Raw genomic sequence first — 15,586 nt, 5'->3', positions numbered from 1 at the left:
CTGGATTTGGATCTTATTCCGCTTCCAATAAAACCTTATTAAACCGGAATAGGATAATAAGTATTAAAATATAATATTCATAAAAAAAAAAAATGATCCGTGGTACGAAGTTCGCCGGGACAGCTAGTTATTCATATTTCTAGTTTACGCCTTATAACAGGGGCCTTCAAAACCGCTCTAATTAATATAATGCAAATTGAATGCAATTCTGCGCCCTTGTGCAAGATTAAATTATTTAAAAAATATTTTTTATTAAATTTATACTAAACTAACACTAATATATTGAGCAGACTCATACTCTCAACCAATCTCATTGGCATAAATTCCTTATTTTTGCTTCATGGTTTCTCCGAGTATTTGCAGTTTCTCAATTCTTTTAACATTCATAGAATAGAGGCCACTTGGTCCAGTTCTGAAGGAACTTATCCAAGCAAATATTTTCATGTAACACAAGGGAGTCATTCTATGAAAAGCTTTAGAAATAGCCTAGTTATAGAATTATATACACTGATGTATAATTCGATCGCTATATGTGACAGCAAAGTGATACTGGGTTCTGGACTCTGGTTAACAAATTGATCCTAATGCAAGTATATTTTCGGCTGAAGCTCTTGCTATCCTTTCAACGTTAAAACACAATATTGTAATGTAAACCATAAATTAACTGTTTAAAATGGGTGATTCCCAGATATAGTGCGAGTGTCAAGATCGTGCCATAAAAGTAAAATATTTACACTTTGTTTATAATAGTAGTTAGTTCGACGTCCGTTTCAAGAATTATTAAAAACTCCTTTGATTTTTAAATTTTTGTACAAATTTCTCGATAATACAATTCAAGGAATTTGATTTATTTGGAAATTATAGAATTTGTTTTATGATATAGAAGATAAAAGATAGACTTTAAGAAATAGAAGTTAAGAGATAAAAAATAAGCTTTAGGGAATAATGAAGATTAGAGAAGAGGTATACTGAAATTTTATACCTACAGGGTCTGAAAAATTGTAAAAATGCGAAGAGAAGAATGAAACATTCAGATGAATCATTTCAATAATGATTATAAAATACGACTGAATAGGCATTGCTATGCAATACTCAAGCATAAATTATACGATTGAATAGGCTGTATTGGCAATGATCTTTGCCTATCCCGACGAGGATAAATTAAAAAACAACAACAGAAAAAATAATGAAAGATCATTCTTGGAGACCTTGGAGAAGTTGGAGATACTGAGACATTCTGGGATTATCCTTTTAAGCTACACTTTAATATTTTTTGAAAGGCCTTTAATGACTTGAGTCCATCCATGGCCGTAAAATAAATTAAAAAAAAAATCTTATCACAAACATGTTTGTACTTTGTAGGTACTTAGTTTGTTTACATTTTGTTTCGCTATATAGTAGTTAGTTCTAAGTTCAGTTATATAAGTTAGAAAACGTCTGCATTGATTCATGATTACCACTATGACTTTACAAGGTATCAAGTTAGTTACATTTGATGTTACAAACACTTTATTAAGATTTCGAGTACCTCCATACGATTACTATGCTCTTGTAGCACGTAGTCATGGTTTCAAAGGTACAGGAGATGATATCAAAAACCAATTACTTAGTAGTTATGCAGATCTATCAAAGAATCATCCCAATTTTGGAAGACATAGTATTTCCTGGAACAGGTGGTGGAGTCGCGTTATTGAAGGGACCTTTCAAGGGCATTTACCTAATGATGCTAAAGTTAATCAAATTTCGAAAAAACTTATTGAAGATTTCAAAACTCCAACATGTTGGGAAGTAGTAGATGGTGGTGCAGACATAATCAAATTACTTAAAAGTTCTGGAATTGTTGTTGGCGTGATATCCAATTTTGATCCTCGGCTACATGATATACTTACTAACTTGAGCATTCATGATTGCTTTGAATTTGTATTAACCTCTTATGAAGTAGGTATATGTAAACCTGATAAAAAGATCTTTGAGTGTGCTCAAGTTACCTATGGAAATGATGTATACCCTTGGCAATGTCTTCATATTGGAGATGATCTAGAGAAAGACTACAATGGTGCAAAAGCGGCAGGTTGGCATGGTCTACTTATAGATAATAAATTAATGGAATCGTCACATTCTGTAAATGCTTTCCCAAGTTTAAAAGAGTTATGCAAAGCAATCAAACATAATAGAGTGCAACTATTTTGAAGATATGTTTACTATTTAATAACACATAATTATATGAAGCAAAATATGTTTATAATGTAATAAATTGTTCGATAAACAATTAAACCTTCTTACAATTTTTTTTAGATTTTATTTTATAGAAACACCATATAGATGGTGGATAGTAGAATCTTGATTTTCAATTAAATAATTAACAATAATGCAAATTTTCTAGAAACAATTATTGAATATCTGATTTTCATACCTGTTATTATCTATGAGAGATATAAGAGATAACTGACTATTTTGATTTAGTTACAGCTAATGATACTTTAGGTGTTTCTGTAAATGAAGACTGTAATTTAACTTAATTACAAAAGGTTTTTGTTACTCATCCAAAGTAATGGCCATAATAACAACACAGAGTAGGCTGGTTGATTATTGCCAGAAAACACTGATTTTACCTGCAACCTATGCAATTTTTCCAGTCTAACTAGATTGTTATGGTTTTGCTGCTATTTGGCTGTGTCCAGAGCCTCATTCATCAGCGGGTGTAGGTACAGCAGACAGTTGAGGTGGACGATTGGAGCACTGTTAAGATGGCAAGGAAGATAGAGTGTAGGCCCTTAACCAAGTTCCACCAAACCAAAAATTTCTTTTTGTTTTAAATATAAGTCTGATCTGGAGAATCTCTGCTACTTCCTAGTATTATATGATAAAATATATATTATATGTTTTATCATATAATACTATTCCTATTATAACTATTATATGTTTTATCATATAATTATATTCCAATCTATTTTATTATTTAATTTATTTTATACATTTATTTTATTTTTGCCCTAAAGGTAATATAAATCTAAGTAAAGCATATTTAAAATTGATGATTTCTTTATATTGTCCTTACATTTATGAAAGTGTTCACCACTGTGCAATGTGGGATATTGTCATAAATTATTGACAAACACTTAATTTAAGGCAAATACCCAGTGAAAGAATCTTGCAGCAAGCTTGGGAAGAAATTGGAAGAAAATAGTGATAGAACAAGAAAGTTTTTAAATTGATTCACAAAGGTAGTTTCAATTTTATAAATTTAAAATGCATATAAAAATTTAAAAAAGCAATTTTTCATCTCTTGTTTCAAACGTGTCTCATAGTAATATGGACCTTTGAAGGTGTAGATCGAAACTGCAACGTTTCCTACTAGATGGCGCTATAAGACTGATGTGAAAGGCATATACTAATTTTCGGCAGCGACGGTAGGAGAGCCGTAGCTTAATTGGTGAAAGCGCTCAGGCCGCGATTGCCCGAGAGTCACAGGTTCAAATCCTGTCGGTTCCGAAAATTTTTATATGCATTTTAGATTTATAAAATTGATAATTGGAGGAATTGTAGGTAAAAACACTAATAAAAAAATTATAAAAATAAAAAGGTAGTTTCGTCACCTACGAACGATACGAACTAATGAGTATACAAGCATACGGGCAACCCACTACAGGTCACAAGAAGAAGGGTTAGGGCTGTAGTTTTCCACGCTGGTCAAGTGCGGTTTGCTGGACTTCATACGTCTTTGGGATCATTTTGGGGAGCTCTCATGCATGACTGGTGTTCAAACACTGTCCCCCCGAAAATGAAGCTGTAATCCTAGCTAGGCTTTAAAAAATATAAACATTTTTTTAAGTGAAAACTTAATTTAGCGCGGTACGCATAATTTAAGATGAGATAAAATCTCTGGACTCGTTACGTTGACGCCGCTATTTGAAAGCAGCATTGTTGCAATATTGCAACAATGCTTACAGCTCAACTTCGTACACGCCTCGACCACTAGGTGGTTGGGGTTGTGGCCATGCTCATAAACTTATTTTGTAAAGTGTATGACATGAAAGCTCTTGTAAGAGCTGTGAGGGCGATGGGTGAATACAATACTGGCGTATGTCGTCATGGGACGTATACAGTATACACGTTTTATACAAAGGTACCTTGTGGGATATAAATGATATAACTGATATAAATGTTTCTCTCCTCTTTTATAAGCGGGTTGAGTGTTTGTATTCTCATTTGATAAGGTACGTTTTTCGATATTGTCTCAGCTTCTGGTAAAAGACCAGAGACAACAGCTAAATATTTTAACCAGATTATTTTTGTTAGCAACACAAACAAAAGTGCTGCGCGTGACGCGTCCATGTCAAGTAAATTTGCGAGAGTTTCTGTAATACAGGATCAATATAAATTAAAAATGTGGATTTTCATATAAATTTGAGAATCCGTGTATCTATTTAAACATCAATGACGTTCGTGTGATTCTTCTGATCTTAAAATATCGTACCTTAATTTATCGTACCGTGAACACTTGAAGTACATTGCCATACAGAAATGACGGGACAATCCTTTATCTTGGACAAAGTGAAGTGTTAGTGTGAAGTTTAACAGCGCGAACTCGTTTTGTGTCATTATGTAGTAAGAACGTTGTGGTTTTATTACGTTTATTTTAATAAATACAGTATTTACCAGTTTGATTAGTTATTGTTATGTCGTTGAGATGATGTGGGTTTGCGCAGCGGTGGCGGCCGCCGTGATCGCCGCTTTCAGTGTACAAGGCGAGCAAGTAATGCTTCTTGACACTACAACCGAACAAAATCTCGGATGGACACGCTATCCATACGGCCCGCAAGCAAGTACACCTGGCTGGCTTGAAGAATCCTACACTAATTTCGAAAAACAGATAAATTGGCGATCGTACGTTGTGTGTGATGTTGCGCACCATAATGTCAATAATTGGTTGTGGACACCATTCATAGAGAGAAGAAATGCAAACCGTATTTATATTGAAATAAAATTCACTATCAGAGATTGTTCACTCTTTCCAGGTAATGCACTTAGTTGTAAAGAAACGTTCAGTCTATTATACTATGAGTTTGATGTAGCTACTAGAGAACAACCACCATGGGAACCTGAAAGTTATAAACTAGTGGGGCGTATTGCTGCTGGTGAAGGAAGATTCAACACAAACTCAGAAGTAGACATTAACACAGAAGTTAAGAGTATTGCTGTAACTAAACGTGGGGTATATATTGCATTCAGAGATCAGGGTGCATGTATTTCTATTCTGGCTGTGAAAGTGTATTACATTACTTGTCCAGAAGTGACTATACACTTTGCAAAGTTCCCTGCTACTCCAACAGGACGTGAGGTTACTGTTATTGAACAAGCTAATGGGACATGTGTAGAACATTCAGAAACAGCTCAGGGGGAAGCACCACCAGTGTACCTGTGCAAAGGTGATGGAAAATGGACACTTCCAAGTGGTTCATGCAAATGTCGGGCTGGGTATGAACCTGATCACACTAACCAAATATGCAATGAGTGCTCACCAGGAAAATTCAAATCACACACAGGGGATGATCCCTGTATACCATGCCCTGATTATTCAGAGTCTACAGCATATGCCTCCGATGAATGCAAATGTGTACCTGGTTTTTTCAGAGCAAAAAAAGATCCCAAGAATGTACCTTGTACACAGCCACCTTCAGCTCCAGATAATTTAACTGTTACTTTTGCTGACCAATTTTCAATATCTCTTGCATGGCAACCACCCCATAAGACTGGGGGTAGGAGTGATGTCACATACAAAGTTCATTGCTCTAATTGTGGGCCCAGTGTAGAATATAGACCTGCAGCATTTGGTCTAAATGCAACTAGAGTTACTATAATGGGATTAGACCCAGTGACAGAGTACAAGTTTCAAGTTTATGCACAAAATGGTGTAACTGATATAACAGGTGAACCTCCAAAGAAGGTAGAGATAACAGCTGTGACTGAGGCATCTGTGGTGAGTGTAATTACTAAGCTGAGAGTTATTAGTGCTGAAAGTGACAAGTTATCTCTTGCTTGGAACCCACCACCAATAGATTTAACCGACCCGGATGATACTATTGAAAGTTATGAAGTCAAGTGTTTTCCAAAGGACAATCTTGAGAAAAGTGCGAATGCAACAGTTCGAATAACAAAAGAGCCCCATGTTATAATTAATGGTTTAAAAAGGGATACAGAGTATGGTATAAGAGTTAGAGCTAAAATGAAAAGGGGCTGGGGTGAACTTAGTGGTATTGTATATGGAAGAACTGGATCTGTGCTTGAAACTTCATTTGTAAGTGAGGAAGAAGGTGCCCAAGTACGATTAGTTGCTGGGGTTATGGTTGCAGTTGTGGTCATTTCAGTGGTTGCAATTATAGCAACAGTTTTCTTTTTGCGTTCTCGGGCTGATGATGAGTGTGATAAAAAGCAGCCTAATGACTGTAATGCACTAAACTATCGGAATGGTGAAGTATATACTGGTCCTGATAGACCAGCAAAAACAAGTAGCAATGCTACAACGCCTCTCTTTGCTGGCACAGGTTCAAGAACTTATATTGATCCTCACACATATGAAGATCCTAATCAAGCAGTTCGAGAATTTGCTCGTGAAATAGATGCCTCTTGTATAACAATAGAGGCAATCATTGGTGGGGGAGAATTTGGAGATGTGTGCAGAGGGAAACTAAAGTTACCAGCTAGTTGTGGGCAGGAAATTGATGTTGCTATTAAAACTCTAAAACCGGGATCAACAGAGAGAGCAAGGAGGGATTTTCTTGCTGAGGCATCTATAATGGGTCAATTTGAACACCCAAATGTGATATTTTTGCAAGGAGTTGTAACAAAATGTAATCCCATTATGATTATTACTGAATTCATGGAAAATGGTTCATTAGACACCTTCCTTCGAGCAAATGATGGCAAATTCCGTGTGTTGCAATTGGTAGGAATGTTACGGGGTATTGCAACTGGTATGCAGTATTTATCAGAAATGAATTACATTCACAGAGATCTAGCGGCTCGTAATGTGCTTGTTAATTCCCAACTAGTGTGCAAAATTGCAGATTTTGGTTTATCAAGGGAAATTGAATCAACTGCTGATGGAGCCTACACAACTCGTGGAGGGAAGATACCAGTCCGCTGGACTGCACCAGAAGCTATTGCTTTTAGAAAGTTTACATCAGCAAGTGATGTTTGGTCAATGGGCATAGTTTGTTGGGAGGTAATGAGCTTTGGTGAGCGTCCATACTGGAATTGGAGTAATCAGGATGTAATAAAATCAATAGAAAAAGGATATCGTCTTCCAGCACCAATGGACTGTCCAGAAGCTGTTTACCAGCTTATGCTTGACTGCTGGCAAAAAGAACGAACCCATCGCCCTACCTTTGCAAGTATTGTAAAGACTTTAGATAAACTTATTCGTTGTCCTGACACTTTAAGAAAAATAGCTCAAAACCGTTCTGCTGATCCACTTGCTGGTGATACACCTGACTTGATACAATTTTCATCTGTTGAAGAATGGTTGGAGTGCATTAAAATGTCACGCTATATTGAGAAATTTAGAGCTGCAGGCATAACTGATATGAATGCTGTTGTTGATCTAACAGTACACCAACTTGCATCTCTAGGAGTGACTCTTGTTGGACATCAAAAAAAGATTATGAATAGTGTGCAAAGTATGCGTGCTCAAATACGCGTAAGTGGTCCTTATGGTTTTCTTGTGTAATAAAGTGAATTGGTGTTAGTGCATGTGAAAAGAAAACCATGGGAAATAGATCTCTCATAAAAAGTGATTAGTATACAGTGATTTATATAACAAATAATGCATTTTGTATATTTTTCTAAAAAAAAACTGTCTTAAAATTACCAATTTTGTCTGAACTTGGTAAGAAATTCATCTGTTAATAATTGTTAAGAAATAATATCATCATATGCATCTAGATGTGCTATATTTGTATTTTAGTTTCCTTTTAATTTTTTATGTAGTGTTTAATTTAAGATAATTTTACATGGTACCTATGTTTGGCAGGTACTATGAAAATTTCTGTACCAATACTCAAAAATATGTGGCCTAATTTCTAAATTTATTGTTTTCCTATATTTATTAAATTGTAGCTTTACAAAGGTACTGTCTTAAAATAACTAGTCTGTGCAACGAAATAAGAGCCATGATTAATTTTAATATTAACACGTTAGCTGCCACCCCGGTCACCGGTGACCGGACGCCTACCTACATCTACGCGCCATTACGGTCACCGGTGACCTCAAGGTAAACCTGTTTTTGGAACGAATTTGTGCGCCGGAGGATGCGTTTCTAATACATTTTATGTACTGAAGTGACCGGAGTGGCGCTGTAGAATACTTCATTGCCGTGGTTCCTGCCTACCTAATTTTATTTCGAAAATATTTCTAAAATGATGAACATGACAGTTTGTGATAAGTAAAAAACAACTTGTTTGTGCTTTTATCACTTATCCATAAGCTTAATTTTAGTAAAACTTAGCATAGGGATAGCTTATATGATAGAATAATATAATAGAATAATACTATTTCAATCTCAAATGTTCTACACGTACTTATGAGCTCAAATCATAAGGGTTGAAATTTTAGTTGAAGGAAAAATAAAACAACTTTAGTATGAAAATCACAGCGCATCAATTATTATATTCAAAAGTATCAATCAAAAATAACATTAAAATGTCGAATTAAAAAGCTTAACCATAACGATGAAACTTATTAAAACAAGCCAAACAAAAATATGGTTCATTTGGACATTCTTTGCAGTATGTCGCAACTTTCTTTGTTTTATTCTTGGCAATTTTATAACCGAGTATTGCAGTGTTTTTTTTGTAGCATACTGAACAGAAACGTCTTGTGTTTCTAACATTGCCCTCTCGCTTTTCCAACTGGTGCTTCAGTCGTTTCGGTCTTTCAGTATTTTCGGGGTTTTCACTATCCTTTCCTGAATCTACCAGATACTCCACTAACTGCCTTCTGTACTCTACTATACTTTCTTTAACTTTTTTATTTTCAGTGTACATAATCCATCCATTTACAACAGCTGTATTTAAAATAACTTCAATTCCTAATTTCTTGTACCATTTTACTGTTTTTCTTAATGGCGACGAATACGCAGTCATCTGGTCACTCATATCGACCGCTCCTTTTGCTTTATTGTAAGCTATTATCATTCTTGGTTTTCGAATTGTCCTGCCCTTTTTAGTAACCTTTGAGAACCCTTTTGAGTGCTTTGTCGATAGCATCAACACATCCCGTTTGTCTTTCCATTTTAGCACACATATGCCACGTTCATTTTCCATTGCAATATATTCACCTGGTTTTAATTTAGCCTCTACCACTGCTTTAGGCAAACCTTTCCTATTTTTCCTCAGGGTTCCGACCAAATGAGTATCTTTGTCAAGAAGTTGGTTTGCCAGGTCTATACTAGTATACCAATTATCTGTTGAAACTGTATGTCCCAAACTTAATATGTGGTCACATAAAGACATCACAACTTTTGTGGGTGAGGTATTTAAAACCTCGTTATTTTTACCTGCATACAATTGCAATTTGCATGTATAGCCTGGTATTGTACATAGTTTAAATAATTTCATTCCATACTTGTGTCTTTTGCTCTTATTATATTGCCTAAAGATTATACGGCCTCTGAATGGGACCTGCGTTTCATCGACACAGACATCTTCCTTAGGCCCATAGTGTTTTTCAAAGTTCTCGTTTAATTTGTCGATGAGAGGTCGTATTTTACAAATTCTATCTTTAGGATCAGCTGTTTCGTTATTTGTAAAGTGCAAATTCTGCAATAATATTTCGAATCTGTTTCGGCTCATGACAGTTGGAGGAAAAGTTTGCCTGTAAACACGGTCTGTACTCCAATAAAGACTGATTTTTGGCAACTTCACAAGACCCATGTATAATATTAAGCCAAAGAATCGTTTAAGCTCATCTTTTGTAGTTGGTTTCCACTTATGTGAACGTGACGAAGGCTTTACACTTCTTTCTCGTTGTTCTGCATACAAATTAGTCTGAACTGCGATTTCTTCGAAGATGTTATCTGGTACCATCAGGCTGAAATATTCTCCTTGGGCAGCATTCCGCAGTTGACTGGCATATGGTTCCTTCATTCCTTTAAAATAATAGAAAATTATGTATATATTTCATTTAACTGCAATGATGTTAGCCGAAAATTATTACTAACAAATGAATAAATTCTAATAAAAAAGAACAACTTTCTTAGCAGTCAAGTTTCTCTCACAACTAAGACGATATATCAATACGTTGGCTAGAGCGTTTTGATTTGTATACAAAAATTGCGCAGCTCGGCAAAGGTTTTATTGTTACTTCTGTTTTTTTAAAGTTGGTTAAAAATTAATGGTTGGTTAAAAACAATTACCTGTTGGCTCTGTAAAGGCGATAACAGATGGTTGGTGCCCCTTTGGTTCAACCCATTTTTGTGATGTACTTCCACTCAAACTAGGTATGTTTTCTGTAACTAACTTTTTCACGGGATCGCATTCTGTCTCGGAATCACTTGTAATAAAAATACGTCTGCGCTTTCTCGGAACATGAATAATCTCTTCGCTATCTGTATCTTGACTTTCGCTCAAATCACAATCCCGTCTTATCTTTTCAAAAATACTAGCTTCAAGTAAATCGATGTCACGTAAATCTTCTTGGGTAATATTAAAATCTTCCAAATCTAAAGTTTCAATATCCATGATTCATAAACGTTCAGCGTTACGAAAAAACGAAACAAAACTGAAAATATAACCGTGCGCGCTCCTCCAGTGTTGGCGTACGACTGCGGGGAGCGGGTGACCGGGGTTGCGGTCACTCCGGCGCCTTCGTAACGGTTTTTCATATTTTCGGTTCACAGCGCCATGCAGGTCACCGGTGACCTCGTCAGGTTTTTTGAAAATATTTTGAAAACTATCGAACCGATTTCACTTTAAATTAGATAAATTTTCATATCTTAACAATCCGCGCCAAATTTCATCAAAAACTTTTTATGTAAAAAAAAATTTTTCTTCTATGGCAGCCAACGTGTTAAGAAAAATATTTACCTATTCTTATTAGTCACATCTATTTTAAAATTTTATTTGTATTAGAGTTACTGACCGCAATTCGTTTTCTTGAAATATTCTTACAGTACCCTTTTATTATTTTGACACTTAAAGAACTTTAAGATCTATTAGTAAATACTTAGTTTTTCTTGATATACTGACATTTTTTGAAATAATTCAAGAAATAACAAAGATAAGGGTAACTTTTTATAGCAACATTCCGACTAATGAATAGTTACAATTTCTTTCTAAGAATATAATAAATATATTGTAGGTAGCTAAATTTGCTCTAATAATTTTGATATAAATTGTGTTTATTAAAGTTTAAAATTTTAAATAATAAGATACAGTTTAGTATAACAATGAATGTAAGTAATACTCAAAAGTCTATGCCAGTCATAAAATTTTATTTATCCTAAATTCATTTTTATATTTATACTGCCAATGTGATCAAATTCAAGTACTTAATTAATTTATTAACTTGCCACAATATTATTGCATTTATTTAAGTTTGGACTGCATGTAAATAAGGCTGAATTTACCACAGTAAGTGGACATATGTATTTTAGTGTAAATTCTTGCTTTAATATGTTAGATATTGCATCAAAATTTTATATCTATGTTTTTGAATCGTGTTTCATGATGGCTGTGTAGTACAGATCACCTGGAGAATATGAATTATTAATTAATATTAAGACATCAATTTTTATTATTGACTTTTACTGGTACATGTAACTTTTAAATAAGGTTCCACAAAGCTGTCTCTATCAGGGATGGCAAACCTTTAGTCAATTTTTTAGGTGAAATCTCTCCTCATTTTATACTAGGTCACCTAAATATTTTTTTTTTAAATATCATCTTTTTTTGAAAATATCTAAAAATTGTAAATCTTAAAAAATTGCGTTCATAAACAATTTTTTATGCAGTATTGATGGAGATTTCTTATAACAAAAATAATAAGTAGAGAATAATTTCTCCCAATATATGTTAAAATAGAACAAAACATGATGATAAATTTCAATTACGTTGGTTTGCTGTCCCTGTCTTATTGTGTTATTAAATTGTTTACGGTTTTTATCCGAAACATTAACCAGAAGGTAAGAGATAATGTCAATTTACTGCCACACATTTTTTTTTCTACTTGCCCTAATTAAGGATATCAGATGCATACTTCTGACAATCAACGCAGACTTAAAGGTTCGATAGCAATAAGCAAAAGGTCTACCATTAAAGATAAACGTAATTTTTTTTTATTTCAAACTTTTATTAAAAATGAGCAATAACTTTAAAGAACTTTTTAAAATATTGTAGATTAGACTAGGGTAAATCAATAATACTGCCAATATAGTTCTAAGTGCTTTCTTTATTATTCCCAGCTTATATAAGAGGTCATGGGTACGTTTTGCTTGATTATGTCGTATAATGCTATGCGATTTTAGTGAATTTTTATTGAAATATTTAACTTTGAGCTGAGCGACTATTATATATGGCGCTGAAACTTATTGCGAATTTGTATTTTTTAATGACTTTATAGATGGTATTCTATGTACATCTATAAACTTTTACACTTCAGATTTCTTAGGTTTTAAAAGATATCGAATAAAATCAATTCATTTCAATTTAAATTTGACAATAAAAGGTCATTTCGACGAGCAGTCATTAAATGTTGACATTACCAATATAAATCACGTAAGACTCGGAATATAATTTACAAAAGTAGAAGCGTCAGTTTACTAACTCTGAAATTAGGGATAATTATTTAGATCTTGTGGTTTTTTATACATATTATATATTTTGTAATGGTAGTTCCATTCCATATTTTATTATATTGGTTCTCTCTTGGTATATTTTGTAATGGTAGTTCTATTCCATATTTTAATATATTGGTTCTCTCTTGGTATATTTTGTAATGGTAGTTCCATTCCATATTTTATTATATTGGTTCTCTCTTGGTATCCCAAAGTGATATAGTGGTGGACAAATAATTAGAAACACAGTCAACAGAATCATCGTCTTCTTTTATATATTTTCTACAGGAAATGATGCCACATCTCAGACTTCTTAGCGCGACAAACCTCTATCCTGAAAAGCATACTTCAATATTTCCACCATCATGTTTTATTGTTTATTTGTATACTTTCTCTTTAAAGTATAAAGGTAATTTGTTATAATCGTTTGGCTAAGACAAATCCTTATAAGCATTTATAAGAATCCGTCTTATAAGTATATTCTCGCAAGTGTGGTCTTTCCAAAGTGACCTTTGCTAGGATCCTCTTTCGATCTTCCGATATTCCATTCCGTTTCAAATATGAGTCTGTTGTAAATATCATCTTTACTGAAAATTCTAAATGAATGGCTATCATTCTACAGCTCCAATTTTTATTCATATTTTCTATTATTATTCTAGTTGCTGATGGATCAAAACCTTTATTGTTATTTTTTACAATAATCATAGACACAATTTTGGCTGAACGAAACTGGCACGTTTTTATTTCAAATTTCATACTTAGAAAGTATTCTGTTTTCAATATGTCTTCCAGGCTGCTAGTACTTAAGAGCTTAGCTTAGCACCTGTCTAATGAATGTTGTGGTACAAGATAAATTGAAGTTACAATATTGTAAAAAATTATAAATCGCCCAATGAAACAAAGTGTTTTTAATAGAATGTCTACCACTGAATGCTTAGCCATTGTTGTATTTCCTCTCTGTATTAATATATTGGAATGAACGGAACATGAGGATTAGAAAATCATTATCCGCAACACATCACACAACAGCAGAATTTTTCAATATTAACAATACTCTTAAATCGTAAGCCCACCGCGAATCAGTTTGCAGGTTAAGTTTGCTAAACTAAAAATTTTCACTTTTATCAAATCTTTCCTCATCCTTTTAGACTGATATTGTTGCTGGCTAAAAAAATATTTCGTATTTTCGCAATTAGTAGCATTTTCTTTAATGCTAAACGTTATCTCATATTTCTCTCTCTATATCTCATATTATGGTAGGTGTAATTTTTTTGGCTCTTCACCACAAACGTTTGTGCACAATTTTTTGGATTTCAGTAACCTTGCATTAATTTATCAGCAACTCAAGGCCTCGACCCATATAAATCTAACGTCGCATTTGTATGGTTTACACGAATTTTCATATGAATCTTTTGATGCATCACATGTGATTTGATTGTGTAGTGAAAGTAAGGTCTCCAGATAAATTTTCGAACTCGTAAATACTTTCAAGTAACGAAACCGTACAATTAAAATATATTTTAGGACAAGGATAATAAAAGAATTTAATTTAATAACAAGCAAACGTAATGTTAGGGTTTTTAACTTTGCAGACATAGTGCGCAAGCTCGAGGGTGTCATGTTTCTTTTAAGGCTTACTTGCCAGCCACGCCTGCGGTTTGCAATCACTCGTGACAATACACTGAACATTACTTTTGTTGAATTGGAAATAATGGCAATTATTGATGGTACATAACATAGTGTTTTAATTATACAAAAGCTTGTTATTTTCATAGTGTTTTAATATTACTTTTACTTGTAGTAGGTAGGTTATTAAAATTATTAAAATCCATAAAAAATTTAAACGTAAACAACTTAATTCTGTGTTATTAGAGAAATGTGATCATTTACATTATTTCGAAAATGACCATCTTTTTATGTTTGGGTCATTAGTTGAACTCCGAGATGATTCCCAACACTTTGTTTTTGAACCCTCACCGATCAGCTTATTCGCTGTTCGACACCAATAATTTGCCACGTTCAGGTATCTTCCCCAAATTTCACTCCACGTTTAAACAAACTCTGTAAAAAGATCAATAGATTTTTTGGAAACCAGTCCATACATGAAAACAACAACCAATAGGAACTTAATAACTACTATTATATTTGTAATTGTTACTCTGGGGACTAATCATAAATCGTGCTTGAATAGCGGTATGCAGTACGTAACAAGTAGTCTATGTAATGAGTCTGTTATTAAAACTGTCCTACTGCTTAGCTTTTTGATACAATTTTGTGATAAGTCTCCGGAATAACAAATAATAAAAGCTTTCTAGCTGATTGCTATTGTTTGCTTGGGCTTAAAATATAGTCGTTCTCTTTCTGAACTAATATGACTCGATTTAAAAATATATTCTTTCTGTAACCTCAAATTCCGAATCTAAAAGTAATATTATTTGTTATTTTGCCAAGCTTTTTTATACTTACAAAAGAAAACATTCTGAGGTACACCAGGAAGAATTAAAATATTCCTGCCCAAAACTTCCTTCTCGAAAAACTATTGTCTCAGTTCGTACTTGTTTATTCTGAAAAACTTCGCGAGCCTCTATTTTGTCAACTTGCCTTTGTCTTAATATTTTCATATACCTGTTTTGTAGTCCCGATTAGGCATGTAGAGCTAGGACTAAGGAATCTAAATATGTCGGGCAGTATTTTTATGTAAACAGCAATAAGACATGATATAGTAATTAGGTAGTACTGGCCCGTACGTATTAA

General features: G+C 33.7%; 3 protein-coding genes across 3 annotated transcripts; 2 read left to right on the top strand and 1 right to left on the bottom strand.

Moving 5' to 3' along the window:
- Nucleotides 1–1,262: 1,262 nt before the first annotated feature.
- On the top strand, nucleotides 1,263–2,224 carry LOC120636243 (rhythmically expressed gene 2 protein-like). The gene has a single exon (XM_039907621.1). It carries the CDS (start codon nucleotides 1,450–1,452, stop codon nucleotides 2,188–2,190), a length of 741 nt encoding a protein of 246 aa, XP_039763555.1. The 5' UTR covers nucleotides 1,263–1,449; the 3' UTR covers nucleotides 2,191–2,224.
- A 2,117-nt stretch (nucleotides 2,225–4,341) lies between these two features.
- LOC120636049 (ephrin type-B receptor 1-B) lies at nucleotides 4,342–7,922 on the top strand. The gene has a single exon (XM_039907316.1). It carries the CDS (start codon nucleotides 4,691–4,693, stop codon nucleotides 7,727–7,729), a length of 3,039 nt encoding a protein of 1,012 aa, XP_039763250.1. The 5' UTR covers nucleotides 4,342–4,690; the 3' UTR covers nucleotides 7,730–7,922.
- A 261-nt stretch (nucleotides 7,923–8,183) lies between these two features.
- On the bottom strand, nucleotides 8,184–11,066 carry LOC120636050 (piggyBac transposable element-derived protein 4-like). Its single transcript, XM_039907317.1, has 2 exons — nucleotides 10,415–11,066; nucleotides 8,184–10,147 (listed from the first exon to the last, which is right to left on the bottom strand). The coding sequence occupies exons 1-2, from the start codon at nucleotides 10,737–10,739 to the stop codon at nucleotides 8,718–8,720; spliced, it is 1,755 nt and encodes a 584-aa protein (XP_039763251.1). The 5' UTR covers nucleotides 10,740–11,066; the 3' UTR covers nucleotides 8,184–8,717.
- Between the last annotated feature and the right edge of the window lie 4,520 nt (nucleotides 11,067–15,586).

This window comes from Pararge aegeria, chromosome Z (genome assembly GCF_905163445.1).
Source record: "Pararge aegeria chromosome Z, ilParAegt1.1, whole genome shotgun sequence".
NCBI classification, from domain to species: Eukaryota; Metazoa; Arthropoda; class Insecta; order Lepidoptera; family Nymphalidae; genus Pararge; species Pararge aegeria.
The sequence above is the reverse complement of the archived record's forward strand: the minus strand, read 5'-3'. Positions and strand labels throughout refer to the sequence as shown.

What these genes read in the sequence shown, in the direction of transcription:
- LOC120636243 (XM_039907621.1), top strand. Translation starts at nt 1,450, where the DNA reads ATGATTACCACTATGACTTTACAAGGTATCAAGTTAGTTACATTTGAT.
- LOC120636049 (XM_039907316.1), top strand. Translation starts at nt 4,691, where the DNA reads ATGATGTGGGTTTGCGCAGCGGTGGCGGCCGCCGTGATCGCCGCTTTC.
- LOC120636050 (XM_039907317.1), bottom strand. Translation starts at nt 10,739, where the DNA reads ATGGATATTGAAACTTTAGATTTGGAAGATTTTAATATTACCCAAGAA. An exon ending in CGCCTTTACAGAGCCAACAG is followed by an intron (nt 10,148 to 10,414) that starts GTAATTGTTTTT and finishes ATTATTTTAAAG; the next exon opens with GAATGAAGGAACCATATGCC.